The sequence below is a fragment of the Microtus ochrogaster genome, chromosome 15, assembly GCF_000317375.1.
Source record: "Microtus ochrogaster isolate Prairie Vole_2 chromosome 15, MicOch1.0, whole genome shotgun sequence".
Lineage (NCBI taxonomy): Eukaryota > Metazoa > Chordata > Mammalia > Rodentia > Cricetidae > Microtus > Microtus ochrogaster.
The window spans coordinates 29,479,152-29,496,768 of NC_022017.1; the positions used below are offsets into that span (position 1 = coordinate 29,479,152).

Sequence of the window (17,617 nt, forward strand, 5' to 3'; positions counted from 1 at the left end):
TGTAGACCAGGCTGGTCTCAAACTCACAGAGATCCACCTGCCTCTGCCTCCCGAGTGCTGGGATTAAAGGCATGCGCCACCATCACCCAGCTGCCTCCGCTCTTCTTGGGTGTCTTGTGGGGATTGAGCCTCACAGAGATTGGGGGATCACTGGCCAAGTAGGATCAGGGCTGCACACACAATGAGGAGACCAGCTCTAGTCTATGGGAAAGACATGAGCCCCCAAGCACTCCAGGCCCCCCAGACAAGTGTAGCAGGTGTACACACCCTGATATGCAGATTCAATCCAGCCTTCTACCCCACACATGTGCACACAGACACATTTAACACTACATTTAAAGTGGGACACACATGTATACCCAAATACACACAGCAATACACACATGGACACAGAGATACACTCACAGGTACACACTCATAGAGACATATGCTCAAGGATACTCACAGGGAAACACAGGGACACACTTGTGAAAACACATGGGAACTCGGGTATATTCACACAGGAACATACAAAGATGATTGAAGAAGACACACAGGGACACACAGGAAACATTCACAGGGACTCATGAGAACACCCTCACAGAGACACAGGGCCTCACACAGGCACACACAGAGACAGGGGCTCATGCTCACAGGGACACATTCATAGGGACGCTCTCACAAGGGCTCATAGGGCACAAGGGACTCATGGAGACACACCCACAGGGACTCACACACAGGACACTCACAGGGACATACAAGGGTTTATGAGTCATACTTAGGTGTTCACAGGATATAGGAACCACACACAACGACACAGAGAGACACAAAGAGACACACAGGTACACATACTCACAGGAACGCACAGGCTCCCACACCCAGAATGTTGCTTTTTTCATTATCTTACACGTCACTTCTGTAATATTCTTTAATTAAAACATGAATATTTAAAGCAACCCTTGAGAGAAACGGTCCATCTCACCAGAGGCAGAGATGGGAGAGAGATGAAGGAGGAAGCAGAGAGACAGGGAGCTGAAGATTGTGCGAGATCAGGGTGGGTGCCAGAGTCTGGCAGCCTCAGAGAGACTGGGCAGCAGGGACAGTTGCCCAACGCGTGACACGGCCATGTGGCACTTGGACAGGCCTGGTGGAAGGACAGGACTGAAAATGGGCCACACGCTCAGTGGGCTGCCTGCTGGCTCCCCGGTTCACCTACACACTGCCTGTATTAGGAGGGGATGGGTGTCCAGGCTTGTCTGCTCCCAGAGACAAGGAGGGTGAAGGCCTGGTGCACAGAGTAGGTAAGAGCAGGGCAACCACTGCACATCCTGGCACAGCTTCCTCTCTGCTGAAGAGTTATCCATCTCGTGTGCGTCCTTAGCCACTGCCTCGCTGGACACACATAAGCAGGGCTCCAGGAACGATCATTGTTTAGGAGGGTCTAGGGAGATCATCCCAGGGAAGCACAGACGCTGTGAAGGTGTGAGCAAGGCGGGGACAGCCTCGGCTGGGGCCTGACTCATGGCCATGTGAATGGGGGACGCATCCATATGTGACCCTTCCAGAATACCCAGTACTCAGTGACCAAGCAGCCACTGCTGTCACTACCGGCCTCCTTCCCCTCCCACAGCCAGGATCTGATCATGGGTGGCCATGGTCTACCCTACACAGGAACGCTCCCTGCCTCATACGCTGGAGCAGGGTCTCTGTGCTCTCCAAGCCATCTTCCAACAGACCAGCAGCCTTTGCAAATCAAACAGATGGAGGTTACCCTGGATACGCAAGCACACATTCACCACACACACACAAGAACATACATGCTCAATGCACAATACATATATACTGCGGACACATACATACACCCACAGCCACACAGCCACAATGTGCTGCATGAACACTTGTGTTCATAAGTGTACACATACAATTTTTTTGCATGGGTTGAAGCATGAACACAATGTGTTACATGTTTACATGCACTCATTCATACACAGAGGTCTGCCTTGCAATAAAGAAGGGCATGTGAGAGTGCACACACATATGCAAAAAATTGCAAACACAATCAGTATACCAATAGGTTTCCATGTGTCATACATGTCCACACGTGAGTTCATGTGTGCAACACGATCCACATATGTTATACATACGTGGGTGCAGTGTACTGTACCTGAACACACACGTGTATAATACAAACATGTACACTCATGCACATACACCTCTTGCCTGCCTCTGAGTACCACTTACCGACATTGTTGGAATCCGGACTCATAGCCCAAACTGCACAAGCTCAACTTGCATACACCCCTGTCTGCCTGCCTCTACGCCTAGGCCCCAGGAGTTTGCTGAGCTATAAACAAGGACACTGATTCTTCATCATTGGCGGCTCCATCCCGCTTCTTATCCTCACAGAGACAGAAGAAGGCATTCTCAGGCCTCCAGGGAGGAGAGCTGAGGGGCTGGCCTAGCAACACAGGTGGGCCAGGGTCAGGCCCAAGACTCCAAAGTGGGGTTCCAGGACCACTGCTCCAGTCTGGGTCTGTCCTCTTTCACCAGAATGTGCTCACATACTCCATGACCTATGTCACAAGCATCTCAGCGTCCAGTCCTACCCTGACCCCAGAATCGCCCTCAAGCTGCGTCTTGCAGTCTTGCTCCCTTTGTCCCATATAGATGTCCTCATTCCTGACAAGATCCCGGAAGCCACACTTGCTCTTCCTTCCTCCACACCCACACCCTTTCATCCACAGTCCATCCGCAGCACCAAAGGCCCCCCCCCTTCCCATTGCATCCTGACCAGGCCGACATCAGCCACCTTCCTATCACGGCTCCCGTGAGAAGCCCAGATACATGAATCCTTTGCACTAAGCCCCAAAGTCCTCCTGTTCTCAAGGTCATATAAACACTCCACAGAGAGGCCCGGCCACTCCACAACAAGGCCCTCACATAGTAGGTCCTCAGGAAATGGAAATAAATGCTGGTCAACACCTCCTTCAGCATCACAGCACGCAAGCACCTCCTTTGGTGCCCCCAGCATCTATCACACCAGTCCCAAAGATCTTGGCTCCTGGCAGCTGTGCCAAGGTGCTTGGAGCAGCATTCAGAAGCTCCCTGGCATAGTAGCTGCCCTAATATGCCACAGAGGACAGGCTCCTGCGCAACGGGTATGATTGTGGCCCCAGCCAGAGACAGATAGAACCAAAAGAGATGGTGCAACTCCGAGAAGCATTTTGCAGCTGAAGGAACCAAGGCCCAGGGCAGTTAAATGATGGGGCGTGGTAAAGCAGGGTACGTGGCCAGCTCCATCTGTGACAGCTGGCCCTGTCCTCCCACCCAGCTTCTCTAGTCCTCCAGTGAGCACTCCATTCTTCCAGGGTTCCCTTTGAGTCCACTCCCATTCCGGCCACACAAGGAAACCTGCCCTTGTCAAGGTCACAATGACCTCCAGCTTACCCAGCAGGAAGGCTGCTCCTCCACCCCCTCTTCCCACAATAATGACGCGTGCAGAATGCCCTCTGAGGACCCTGAAGAGGTCAGCTCAGCCTCAGTTTCACAGAGGTCCTGACCCGAGGCTTGCCACAGGGCTTTGACCAGAATGTGCTCAGGGTTGGAAAATTCCTTTGCAGCCTGCATGACCTCATGGTCTCAGAAATACTCCAAGGGCATCACCACCCCACTCTGGCCCTCCTGGCATCAAGTCCTCTCAGCTAGGCCTTGCCTTGACCCTGCACATCAGGTGGGAAACAGTCTTGACTTCTCATACCTCAAAGTCCCCTTGCTGGTCTCCAGCTCAAATCTTGGAGGCCCCTACCTCTCTTTCTCCCAGGTCACAGCAGACAGGACCCACCCTACCTCAGTAGTGGACAGGACAATCACAAAGACACGATAGCTCCATGACTACTTGTCAACCCCACCCATCCCCATCAAGCTGGATCCTGTCCTCTTCCCCAAGGACCACTGCCCTCAGGTCTCCAGCTTTCTAGCTTTGCATTAGGATAGTGGCTCCTTCAACAATGGCTTCTGGGTGTCCTTGACACCCTGGCTCTGCCTAAGATGGTTATATACTGTTGGGTGGGATGTCATCCTCTTTCCTGTAGCCACAAGACCAGGATGGCACGTTTGCCCCTGCTTCATTACCACACCTCAGCGGCAGCTGCTGTGGACATGCTACACTGAACCCCAAAACCTTACCTCCTGGAAACAGCCCTATGAATACTGCCTATAGAGCTCCCATGTTCTACCCTGGGGGAGCAACAACCTCCACTTCGGTCCCCAGTCACCAGCTCCCAGAGCCTTGGGATGGTTGGAAATGTCGTTGAGGCTAAGTAATGTCCTCCTGCAGTGGGAGGATTTAAACTGAGGAAGAAACTGGTTACTGATCATTTCTTCCTTCCTTCATTCACATGCGACCCTATGTGGGCTAGCTAGGCTTCCTACCCTGGGAACAGGGAGTCATCAGTGAACTTGAACTCTGCGTGGTCTCTCAATCCAGATGACAAAGGTAATGCTGGCTAGACTCCGGCCTTGGGGACCGCACTTTCCCCCATGCCCTCACTCCCTCTGCTGCCACACTGTACAGAGTGCCCTTTCCACCACTCACCTGCTGAGCCGTGCCCACCTCGATCCTGGGTCAGGCTGGTGAGGCAGTTCTCAGGGCCACCTGCTACGCCGTCCCTCAAGCAGACATCCCCACGTGGGACCAAAGGGCTGGAAGCAGGGTCTCCAGCATCTCCACCCAGGCAGGCACAGGGAGTCTGCATGATGCCACAGGGGTGCGAGCTGCGGCTGCCAGCTAGACAGGCATCCAGCCAGCGGCACAGCATCTGACAGGCAGCATGGCTGGGGTTGCGATTGCCCACGACCAGGTACTCCACAGAGAAGTCGTCACCAGAGTTTGGAAACCCTCCCCGGGGACCAAGGTCACCATCTTGGGGTGGCTGTTGGCGTTGCATTTGTAGAAACTGCTTGCTGGCCTGCAGGAAGGCAAGGGGTGCAGAAGGATCGCAGAGCCGCAGAACTTCGTCAAAGCTCTCCACACCCAGGTAGGTCCTCGTGGACTCCAGGAAGGAGTCAAACTGGTAGGTACGGACACGGCCAGGACCGCTGCAGGGTGCAGGTGCCTTGGAAACCTTCATGTAGAGCGTGTAGCGACGAGGGTCCGGGTTGCGAAGGGTCCAAGAGCAGCGTGAGGCGTTGGCTGGGAACACAGCAGCTGCCGAGAAGTAGCCGAAGAACTTGCCCTGCACCAGCGTGGTGCACTGCTCCGCCCCAGGCCCTATGTCTGCCCCAGAGGCAGCACGTGCCCGGCGCCCCAGCAGCAGTAGTAGCAGCAGGAGTGGAGCAAGGATCCAGATGGGGCCCGGGGCGGCAGCCTGGCCCCTCATCCTAGCTCGCGGGGCCGCTGGGGTTCCGCGGGCTGGGCAGGCAAGTGCAGGCCAGGCCTTGACATGCCAGGGTCCGGCAGCAAACAGGGCCGTCCAGAGCAGTGGGCCAGAGGCAGGGTCTGGGTGAAGGCAAGGTGGGGACAGAGCAGGGTCTCAGGAGACAGTGAGAGCAGCGATGACTCCTAAAGTCCAGGCTCCTGGTGTTTGCCTGCGGCCTCCAATGGTAGCTGGAAGAAAAGGCAGAAGGGATAGTGTAAGCCTCTGGGGGCGTGGGCTCAGGACTTGAAGACGCAGGAGCTCAGTAAGTCTAGCCAGGCATGAGGCTTTGAGCAGTATATGGCCCTGGGAGAAGAGGCCTGGTTCCCTCAGACCTTCTCTTGACCTCCACTCCCTTCTCAGCGGTCTTCCTCCTTCCTGAGAATCTGACAATCAGACAGGAGGGAAGAGAAGAGAGGTCACCATGGCATCTCCAGGGCTCCCCAAAGACTCCATACCTTTCCATAGACCAGGAACGGGTATGGACTGCTGTAACGGGGTACGAGGTAGTCCTGGAGATGAAGGGCTTCAGACACAGTGCTGCTACGACAGCACCCACAGCCTGCTTCCCATCCATGGCAGACCCTGCACCATGCATGCCAGCCTGGGAATGCCATGCTGGGAATGCCCTTTCTCCTTCTACTACCTGCCTCATTGGCTCTCTCCTTACCCACAGCTCTGAATGGCCACACAGTCACCCCACAATTCAGGATGAGGAAGCTGAGGCATAGAGAATATGGGGCTTCTTCAAGGTCACAGGGAGTGGGTAATAGACTACAACCCAAACCCCGGACTGATGATGAGCGAGTGCCTTGGGGAACACTTCCATCCGCAGGAGCAGCACCACTGGGTGTTTCCTTGTGCACTCCTGAGGGCAAGGACTGGAAAGCTAGTCTGGGCTCAGCAAGCTTACTGTGCCAGCCAGCCCAGATCCGCTCTGCTGAAGATATCAGTTTCCCCATTTTCCCTCCACAGCTGAGGGAAGAAGGGAGGTTATAGCCAAGCCCCTCCTTCCTTGCCCTCTCAGCCTCTGGGAGCAGACTCATTGGCTCTGCTGACCCTGCATGTGTAGCAGCCTGGCCCCACCCCAGGGACTCTCTATGCAGCCTGGGCCCAAACTGACCAGCGATTCAAGGTCAGTCACAGCTCTGCATCTCATCCTGGCGTCCTTCCTGAACTGCCTCCTGGACAGCAGCCTCCAGGCCCAGCCCCAGTCTGGGTGGAGGTTCTGAGCTGATGGAAGCCGGGATGGCTGAAGATGGACACTCCTCACAAAGTCTCTGTTTATGCATCTGTAGAATGGGCAGGACCCCAACTACTCCCAGAAAGAGGGTCAAAGCACACACATTCCAGCCCCATCATGGTCTTTAAAAAGTCCAAACCTGCTCTGCTAACTTCTAACCCTGGTGCCTCCAGGCACCCTGGAAAGCACTTCCCAGGTCTCCTACCTCTACCAGCTCAAGGTAAACATCCTTAGGGATGACCTTTGCTATGGCCTCCCACTGCCTCCCTGACCGTCCTCCCCATTACAGAACCAGAGAAGCTATGGCCAGGGTCTCAGCCGGCCCCTCATTCTGTTGTTCCTGATACCAGTCCCTCAGCAGAGCCCACCCCTGGTGCATACTCTCTCCCCATGAAAAGCAGGGATCAGCACCAGGCCCAGGGTAATGTTGGTAAGGTCTTGAAGAAACACTCACCCAAGCCTGGGTCAGTCACCCAGGCTGTCACTACACAAACCCGGGCCAGCCCGAGTGGCACTTGGGAAACCTAGGTCATCTCGGGAGCCACAACTCACAGCTGTGACCACCCCCTAAATCACCGCCTTTTACCAAGGGGCCTGCATAGCTTGTAAGGATCATTGGCTCCTTGGGCCCTCTCCCCACAACACTGGTTCTGAAGCCCCACTTCCGGATCTGAGGACAAATACAACACCCTCAGGCCTCTACCATCCCTTTGGAAACCTTGCCAGGCAGTGTGGCAGTATCAGTGGTATGTCCCTAAAGACATATGGACTGTGGTACTGGCTTCCAAGGGTCAGTTTGGTGACAAACACAGGCAAGCTCATCCTAGTTCTTGGAAGGACCATACATGGTACACACGGCCCTGTCCCCACACTTTGTCATTGCAGTGAGTAGTCTAAGGACTCTTGTTTTGGACCCACTTCACAAATGGCCAAGGTCCACAGAGGATCCCTTCCTTCCCCTAGCTTGCCACCATCCCGGGAACCCAGGGCACTAGTTGCGTGCGGGCCTGCCCAGTGTCCCTGCTGGCCAGACTCTTGTCACTGGTCAACTCCTGCAGGATGGCCAACTATTTCTTGAGTATTGGACATGGACATAGGTTCCAAATGTCTATCCCAGCGGCAGAAGGTAGCCAGGGAAGCCAGTGGCAGTATAGTCACAGAGCTGTCCCTTAAAGAAGCCCACCAGACAGGCAGGTGTTCACTTACAGGCTGGGGGTCGGGGGCAAAAGAAACCAAGGAGGAAGCAGGAAGAAGGGCATAGAGCCAGAGCCAACTAATAGGAGACCGAGAGGGCACATTTCTGGACTGGTCATTAAGAACGTAGGTTTCATGGAGAGGCAGAAGAAGGGACAGATGAGAGCACTGTCCAGTGTCTTGTCAGGCAACCATACTCCTGGAAACCCCCACGGTCTTCAACAAGCACCGCCTATGGATTCCTCAAACAGGTTGTTAAAACGCCTGTAGAGGGACACCAAGGGAGGGAGGCGGAAAGGCTCAGGTCTCTTCCAGGTAGTCTGGCATTCTTTACACCCACAGTTCTCAACCTTCCTAATGATGTGACCCTTTAACACAGCTCACATTGTGACTCCAACAACCATAAAATTATTTTGTGACTACTTCATAACTGTAATTTTGCTCCTGTTATGAATTGTAATGTAAATATAGTATATGCAGAGCCCACACCCCCCTCCATGGGGCTTGCAACCCACAGGTTGAGAACCTTGGACTTGACCTTTGCCTCATCTCTGCTTGGGAAAAAGCACACCTGTCCCAGAGGCATCACAACCAACATAAGAGAGAGCCATAGCAGGGCCTGGCTGTCCTCTGTCACAGGAGGGTCTGAGTGCCAATGCACTGGTCCCCTGCCTACACTGGAGCCTGCCTCCAGTGGCCTTTCAGCAGGAGCCTGCAGCCACCTGCCCGGCTCCTCCCATAAGGTCCCTCTCCTCCTTCTCAGCCCCAACAAGCCCAAGTGGATTGCTGGGAGTTGTGGTTCAGGCCTCATCTAATCTTCATGAGAGGCATCTGTGATCTGTGATATCAGGGGACACAATAGCACGGAGAGAGGAAGGAGACCCTTATCAGTGGGGACAATGACTGATGGGCAAGCAGGGGCATCTGGTGGCCATCACTGAGATGGGAAAGTGGAGAGGTCATGTGTCCCTTGTGTGACGGCGTTCACACGTGTCTGTGTAACCCCTGTCTACACACATACATTCATTTACAAGAGCACAGGAAAGGTGTATTTATATAATGTGCTGGACAGCCCAGCCTCAGAGGTACACCCACTCGGCTGTCCAGAGGAAGATGAACCAGTCAGGCTGGGAAAGATGGGCTCATCTAGGTAGCAAGTTTCAGAAAATCATGATGGCCAGGAGCTAGGGGAGGAGGACAGTTGAGTCAGATGCTCTCCCACAGGAAGTGGCCCTGAAGCCACTGGAGTGTGCACAGAGGCTCTCTGCTCTACCTAGCCTGGGTCCCTCCCTTCTGCCACAGTCCATACACGGCTCCTTGAGAGGCTCCTGGTCTACTCAGGGCTGGAGCAGGCACTCTGAGTTCCATACTTTCCAAGGCCATGCTCTGTCCTCCCCTAGTGAATGCCTGGCACACCTTGCAGGTGCCTGCCAGCCTCAGCCCCCAGAGATGGTCCAAGCATCCATCAGGACCCAGGAAGGCAGCCTGGCCTGTCATAGGCAGCCCACAGAATTTTAGAGCATACAAGCTTCAAGATCAGCTAGAGATGGTTCATGCTTCCCATCCCAAGTGTTGAGGGATCCTCAGGCTAAATGTTCCCTACTTAATATAAGGCTGTCACTGGCTCTCTCTCCGGAAAAGGGAGTGACTATCTTGCATCTGCCCCTGCCAAACCACTGGCCCCCTCTCTGGTAGAGTCCCATCTCCAGATCTGAGTAACACTGGGAAGTATATATACCCTTCTACCCACTCTGGTTCTCAAAGACAGTGTCAAATTTGTACCAAATCCTCGACAGGCTGTTTTCTCCCAACACCCTTCTCAAGGCCCGGTTGTTTACTTCCTAGTGTCTAGATACTAGGTTCTGCTGAGAAAGTTGGCTAGCCTCGAAATGACAAAGCATCTTCTAGGGCCCCCAGAGAAGTCTCAGAGGGGAGGAAGTAGTAGCAAGGTGTCAATGGGGAGGTCCCATTGATGGAATTAATGATGCCTTAGCAAGTGGGGCGAAGAGCAGCAATCAGAAGAGAAAGGGGAATCCATGACTTGGCCCCTTGAGTGCCACCTGCAGGCAAGAATAAGAATGGCCCCTCATGACCATTCAAGTCTTTGGTGCACTGGAGGCGGAGTTAACTGATCCAAGCCATACAGGAAGACCAGAGATTCCCACCTAGATCCAGTCCAGCCTAGTGTAAATTCCAGTGTAAACGCCACTGGAGTTTACCACTCCAGTTTAAACTTAATCAAAACACACGCGCGCGTACACATACACATACACACACACACACACACACACACACACACACTCACAACAATCAGGCCCAGTAACTTGGTCTCCGCATCATGCTTCAGGAGTATAGATAGGATGCTGTCAAAGACCCTTCTCCAGCCTCCGTGTGTCCATCTTTTCTCAAGGCCCTGCCCTAGTCCCAAATCAACAGATCAACCAGGGGCCTGCGCCTTGTGTCCCCTCCCCACCCCAGGCTGCCAATGGCATCCTAGACACCAGCTACAAAAGCCGCTCTGTAGTCCTGGGGCCTCTAAACAGTGCCCTCCTGTGTACTAGACAAGGCTGCAATGGGGGAGGGGCAGGCGCCCTGGGCACTGAGGACTGTCTAGGAGACGGGGGTGGGAATCCTTGCTCATGGTGTTCCCTATATCCCCACTCCCATGGGTCTCCTGGACCTCAGTCACCAGTTGCAGAGGTGGCCTTGCCACCTGGCCCTGACAGGGCCTCTAATGTGGGGTCAAGGCAACCTGTGTGAAGTCCTCAGGACTCAGGGCCAGAGAGGGACAAACATCTGGGAAACCCTCCCCCTTCCCGGAGGTACAAACATAAAGAGGGGGTATCTGTATGGCTTGCTCCCCAGCCATGGCCTCAGGCCCATTTGCCTGGTGCAGCCCGGGCCAGCAAGGCCTCTTGAAGCTCTACCCTCAGCAGAGAAGTGGAGTGGCCCATGCATCAGTCCCACAAGGGATACAGGGACAGAAGACCCCGAAACAGAGGCAGGAGTCACCCAATTCATCAGCCCCAGTAAGCCACTCCTCTCCATGACACAGAGTAATTCAGGGGATGTGGCTGGAAACCAGGCTGAACTGCCAGGAGGAAAGATCAGATAGAACATGGGGCCTCTCTGACAGTGTCTGGAGGGGCTCTGCCCGGGCCCAGCCCTTCTCCAGGCCAGTGTACAATCTACCTTGACTTGGATTATCTAGAGAGAGCAATACAACAGTCACCCCCATCACAGGGAAGATGAATAGTCCTAGGTTTCCTGGGAAGGAAGAGACTCTGTTCCCACTGTTCACTGCAGCTTGACCCCTGCCTTACTGCACCCCTTCTTGTCCAGTACCCATCACCTCAACCCACCTGGCACCGAAAGCACACCATATGCCAAACTTCCTTGGCCTGTGCCGATACCATGCCTTGGTCCTGCTGCTCAGGCCCAAGAAATCCAGGGCAGGTCTGAGGCTATGGCCCACAAGCAGGGCTCCTGCTGGCAGAGCTCAGGTGCTAGGTAGGGGAAAGAGGGGACGATAGTCTTGAGCCAGGACCTTTGGCAAATTTCCTAAGTGGCCAATCATCTCCAGCTGCAACAGGAGTCACCTTTTTGTTGTTGTTCCTGTTGTTGTCTACGCTGTCCCTTTCTTTCCATCATTTCTTTTGAAAGCCAGCTGTATTCTTGATACTTTTTAAAAAATTTTATTGAGCTATACATCACCTTCTTAAGCTAGTGCTCAAGGGGAATGTAAGACAAGGCTATGTCCTGGAGAGCAGGCCCCACACACCCCAGCCACCTCCAAGGGCAACTAGCAGCAGCTTTCTTGGGAGGACAAGGCAGAGGAAGAGAAAAAGTGTTCTCCAGATGGGCAGCTAAGCACCGAGGAACCAAGATGTGTGTGCTTGGCGTGTGTACATTAGTACACGTGTGCAGGTAGGGCATGAGTCACACAGCGTATGGGTGCACCTATGTATATGAGAATGTGTGTCTGTATGTATGTGTGGACAGTGAGGATTTGCTCCCTGAGTGATAAATCTGTGAGCCCGCTCATGTGAGAATATTGCATATGCGGTGTGCATGTGGCTTTGTGAGTGTTTAGTGTGGTACGCACATGGCATTATGTGTAAGTCCAGTGGGCACACCGAACAGTACATGTGAGTGGCCAAGTGTGTGGAAGCAAGAAGCACAGGTGTGTATAAGTCCGTGACACGTAGGGGCAAGGTTGTAATCATGGGTGTCAGTGTGCTATGGTCATAGAAGGATGCTGCCAAGCCATCAGCATGGTGACCTGGGCTGCATGACTGTTGGGGTCTCAGGCTGGGTAGCAGGAGCATGTGGAAGACAGGCAGGGCACAGACTCAGGGGCTGTCTCCCCAGTACTGAAGCCATATTCTTTCCCACTCAGATTCTGAAACACTTAAATGAGCTCCCAGAGGCCCAGGCCACCAAGCCTGGTCTTCCACCTTCACTTTGGGCACCTTGTAAGCCCATGTTCTGCCAATCTCACTCTGACCAACCCCTCGTCAACCCACCATGACAGGATAGTGGCTGGTCTAAAGTCACAGTGCCAACAAGCCTGGTGAGGTTCCCATTATGTGACTTTTGGCCTACTATGGGTACAGGGGCATGGAAAAGTCAGACCATGGATGTCAGTGGGTAAGCCTGGGCTCTTCCACCAGTATCTTCACATTCAAGCTTGTCAAGGTCAGCCATGAGGGTCCAGGCTGCCCTCACACGGCCTGAGGAATCCCAAGGGCCATACCTTGGAACCCTTCCTCTAACTTTCTGTCATGCCCATGGCTTTCAATCCAATGTCTCAGCTGAAAATCAATCCCCCACAGTGGTTGGCAGCCAGGTCAAACATGCACGAGGGCTTTGCCATCCTTTGCCTGGGATCTTCTTAAGGTCTAACCTTGCCTCTAAGCTTCCTAGACCTGTCCTGGCTAAGTCAGAATGTCACTTGTCCCTGGAAAGGACCAATGGGCTCGGAAGATCAGCACCTGCAGGTTGACAGCAGCTTCAGGCCCTATAGTAGCCAGGCTGAGGGGTTCCCCATCACTCTTGACCTAACACGGACCCATAGACCTCCTGGGAGTGAGAAGTTAGGTGGTAGGCATGTTGGGAACCGAGGGATTGAGGGGCGATGGTGTGGGACAATGGTGGGCACTTGTGCGAAGGCATGAGATGGTAGGGGCGCTGCGTGAGGTGAGATGAAGAACTCCAGAGACCGATATGATGCCATCTGATGATGACCAGAGGTGAGGAGGAAGGGGAGGGGACAAGGGGTGAGTGTGTGTATGGGTTGCATAATGCTAACAGTCAGTCTGTCTGACAGAGGGTGCAGGAAGCCAGAGGCATGCTCTTCCCCAGCCTGGATATTCTGGGAAAAAGTAACATGGATCTTCCCAACCATCAGTGTATCTTTGGAACCTCGTAGCAATCCCCCCTTACACACAGGCACATGTGAAGTAAGTTCCACTTGCTGTGTTGCTTATGCCAACATGAGTCCCAGTGATCCCACAGTGGGCACGTGGTTTGGGCAGTGATGTGTGAACCCCTCTCCCACCCCCGCCACACATCTCTTTGTGGAATATTTGTGTCTGTTGCACACTGGCACGTGGACTACTTTGGGTCACATCAGCCTAGGCACTCTCCTGTGTGACAAACTTACCTATACTTCCTGTGTCATGGCAACCAGAAGTGTGGCAGCCCCATACAAGAGAGCATGCATTCTTTTGATTGGTGTCCCTGAGACCCAATGTCCAAAGGCAAAGCCACCATTTCTTTGGCATGAGATGGTAGGGGCGCTGTGTGAGGTGAGATGAAGAACTCCAGAGACCGATATGATGCCATCTGATGATGACCAGAGGTGAGGAGGAAGGGGAGGGGACAAGGACTCCCCTAGGGGAGCTACACCTCTGGGTTATCTCAGGCCCTAGGACTTTGTCAGGCCCCTGTCCTATATTTCCACTAAGCCAAGCACTTGTGTTGTGTGTGTTGAGGGGGAGCTGGTTTTGCTCTCACCTATACTTCCAGCATCTTTGTATGATGGGCAGGCACCTCTGTGTGGGCTGTGCACAAGGCCCCAGAGGCCCAGCCTTTACCCAGAATTCACAGTTTAAGCCTTGGTGCAGCTGTACCCCAAGTGGCACAAGGGCCATAAGGGTGGACATTCAGGCATAGTGGAGTCCACAGAACCCTTCAGGTCCAGACTTGCTTGGGGAGGGAGGGTGCTACAGCCCCTTTCATGTAGAGGGAGTACATGCACACACGTGGAAAGCTGCATGCAAGCATACATAGCATGCAACCTGCAGACTGTCCCACACGCACGTGCATCCGTTGGCACATATGTACACGTGCCCACAAACATAGTCACGCCTGTGCACTGCACACACAGGCCAGGCGAGTTTGGGAGATGGTGATGCAGGCTCAGTCTGAAACACCACATGCGTCATTGGCACTGGCTGCGGGAGCCAAGGGACAAGAGAGGGCGGCTGGGGGTTGCCCAAGATGGGGCCTGGAGCTTGGGTCCGCGGCGGAGGAGACGGAAGGGGCGGGCAGGGCCGGCGCGGCGCGGCGCAGCGCAGCGCGGGCGCCCTCTCTTGGTCGTTCGCGACAGCGCGCCGGGCCCTCCCGCCCTCCACCACCGCAGCCCGGCGCCGGTCGCCTGGGCCTGGAGCCCGCGGCATCCCCTGGGGACTGACTCCGCGTCCCCAGACCCGCTCTGAGGAGGCAGAACTGGGCCAGGCGGGCAGCCAGGAGACCAGGACTCCATAGGAGGCTGCCCAGGCCCCTGCCGCTCGCCGGGCCCTGCTTGGGGCCCGCTGCTCCCTGGCCTAACCGCTGTGTCCGCAGGCGCAGAGCCGCCTCGGAATCCGGCTGGTCTGGACGCTGCAGACCCAGCACACTGCGGACCCGGAACGTCGGATATCTGGATGGGTGCGAGGGGTCGGGTCGTTCCAAGAAAAGAATGCGCGTTCCCATTTCGCGGTCTCAGCTACCGAGGCCCAAGAGCCTCTGAGAAAAAGAAGGGTCTTGGAGGGCTCGGCAACTTGGCGGCGGCCCCTCCGCGGCTCAAGGTTCATAGGAGTGCGGTATGAAGCCGAAGGCGACGAAATCGCCTCCTCTCCGCCCCCGCTCGGGATCGAGGCGGGGACAAGCGTCCTTCTCTCGGTTCCGAGGCAGCAAACTCCCTGCTCGTTCTCCCAGCGCGTAGCGCGTCCGCGCGTCTCCCTGGCGCATCCCTTGGCCTTGGGGCTCTGCCCCGGCCTCCCGGGCTCTGGAGCTACCCCGCCGGTCTCCAGTCCCCAGATCGAGGCGCAACAAGTCTGAAGGCAGTGCTGAACAGCTGCGAGCAAGGGGAGAGGGAGGGTGCAGGGCCCCGCGCCGGGCACTCGGCGCTCCGGGATCCCCGAACTCGCGCTACGTCCACCTCTCGGGACCGGGAGGTGGCGGCAGGCTCTCGGGACTGACTCGGCGGCTACCCACTCCCCCTTCCAAGGCCCCAAATCTGCGCTCTCGGGGACGCGCCCAGAAGCTTCTGCCCCCTCCTTTGACTGCTTGACCTTGCTTGGGTACTCAAAGCCAGACCCTACAGCACCCCGGTGGCATTCGAGCGCAGAGTTTTGAGGCCACCCGCGATCTGGAAGGGAACAGCTACCTTCTCCACCTCCCTTGCTGCTGCAGCTGCTGAAAGGGTCTCAGAGAAATGGAAGGCTTGAAGGTTCCGGGAGATGTTACATTTGCTTTCTCGGATCCCAAATGCGGGATACCGCCTCTCAGATAATGAAAACGACCCCAGCCTTTCTCCCCACGCCTCCGCCTGCTGTTTGTGCCCCTGCAGTAGCTCTCACGAGGAGGGGCGTGTGTTTGTGGCTACAGAGCAGGGCGCAGAGGGTCTCCTTGGGTCCCCAGAGTGGAGGAGACACGCAGACCTCCCAACCCCCTCCCCAACACGTATTCCAAGTGGCTCCTCTGGGGCGGGAGTGCGCGCCCCGTGCCCACCCACGCGCCTTCATGCCTTTCAACTCCCTCGGAGTTGCCGCTAAGGAATCTGCACCCCAGACCCAAGGGAGAGGAACATGATGGGGACTGCGGGGAGGGAAGGGGAGCTGAAGGAGTGTATTAAGGTTGGTCTAGTCCTAGCCCGGTCCGCGCGCTCAGAGAAACTTGGAAACCCAAAATAAAAGTGAAAAGGATAAGGGTGCCCAACAGGCCCGAGAGGGTGCTAGGCTGGTGCAGCTCTCTGGATTGCCTGGGAGTGACCAAGCAGGAGCCACCGCGGCCAGGCGGAGGGACCGGAGCAGAGCCGCAGCCTCGGACCAGCCCTCGAGCCACCTTGCTTCGCAGCGATTATCCGCTACGTCGCCCCTCTCCCTATGTCTGGGATGCTTTCTACCCAGCTTAAGCTGTACAGAGGACCGGGGAAAGGGCTCCTGGCAGGATCCACAGCCCTCGGCCTCTCAGGAGGGGGCGGGGGCCGTGCTCATTCCTCGAGGCAGCGGCACGCAGCTCCGAAAGAGCGCAGCGGCAGCGGAGGCTGGTGGCCTCTGCCCACTGGAGAAACGCAACCGGGAGTGCTAGGAGCCCAGCCCCGCTGCTTCGGTTGGTGAGGGCAGCGGGCCGACCTAAAGTTCAAGGCAGCCTGTCTGCTTCGCCTATCCAACCGAACAGGAAAGAACACCGGGAGGGAACGAGCTGGGGCGTTTGCGTGTGTCAGTTGTGATGGTGGGGGCACGAGGATAGCCCTTTTTCCTAATTTGGAGATAGGCCTCCGGGGGTCTCCTCTCTCAGCCATTGTCGGGGCTGTAGGTGAGAACTGTGAGGGAGAGTCTGGGGGCTTCTCTGCCTGCCTCCAGCTCTGTGCGTGGGGTGGGGGAGATTCAGCGGGGCCCTATAATAATGTAACGGGCTCTGGGCAAGACCAGGGAATGGGGGACACATCGGGTTTTCTCTCGCGAGCCTCCTTGGGCCAGCATAGGGAGCCAGGCGGGGCTCCCTTAGACCCATGTCAGCATCTGTGTGTCGGGGCGCCGCGGGAACGCCTTCCCCAGCGCGCCCCGGGTTTATGCTGGTGTTAGAGCAGGGGTCCTTTCCCTTTCTCGGCCCAGCCTGCCAGATTGGCCCGGCTCTGCCTGGTGAGGATGAGGGGGAGGTGAGGAGCACCAAGAAGCCTCTCCCACGTCCAGGGCGCCCCCTCCTCAGCCAGCCCAATGCGGGCGCGCAGGGACCTGCCAGATTCCGTTGCCGCCGCTTGAGGAGGAAGGGGGCTGGGGGGGGGGCTTGTTCAAACTCCCAAGCTCCAAGCCCAAACCTGGGTGCTGAGAAGCCCCAAACGGCGAAGTTGGGAAGTCCTGGAGGCCTCCCCTCCCCCGACCACCTCCCAGCGCAAGACGCCCCCTCTCGCCGCGTCCCCAACCCCGCCGAAGCCTTTCTTACCTTCCCCAGCAGTAGAGGCCCCGCGGGCTAGGACTTGATCCAGCGACTTGCAAAGCTCCCGGAGCGCATCGCGTTGCCAGCGGCCGAGCAGCGCGCCCGACCCGAGGCTACTGTCGCTGCCGCCCCCGACCCGCTCCGGGCCCCGCCGAGACGTTCCCAAGAGCGCACCCCGCGGGCGCTCGCAGGCTCCTCCCCACCCCCTGCCTGGCGGAGCCCCCCGGGCGCCGGGAGGGTCTGGATGCCCGGGCTGCAGGCTATGCGGGGCGCGCGGGCCCGGAGCCGGGTTAGGACGCGGTGCGGACGCCTGTGCCGTTGGCTCGCCCGCTCCGCTCCCTCTGCCGGAGCCACCGCCAAC

The 17,617-nt window shown here is 56.2% G+C and overlaps 1 protein-coding gene across 4 annotated transcripts in view; it reads right to left on the reverse strand.

Moving 5' to 3' along the window:
• Positions 1-17,611, reverse strand: part of Adgrb1 (adhesion G protein-coupled receptor B1) — a 67,888-nt gene extending 50,277 nt beyond the window's left edge. For all 4 annotated transcript variants that reach the window (XR_003377487.1, XM_026782504.1, XM_026782505.1 and 1 more), the window contains exons 1-2: positions 17,263-17,611; positions 4,574-5,584 (exon numbers count right to left, since the gene is read on the reverse strand). Coding sequence is in view for 3 of the 4 variants with exons in the window: in XM_026782504.1 (XP_026638305.1) it covers positions 4,574-5,357 (784 nt within the window). In the remaining variant the exon portion in view is untranslated. The remainder of the gene's footprint in view (positions 1-4,573; positions 5,585-17,262) is intronic.
• Between the last annotated feature and the right edge of the window lie 6 nt (positions 17,612-17,617).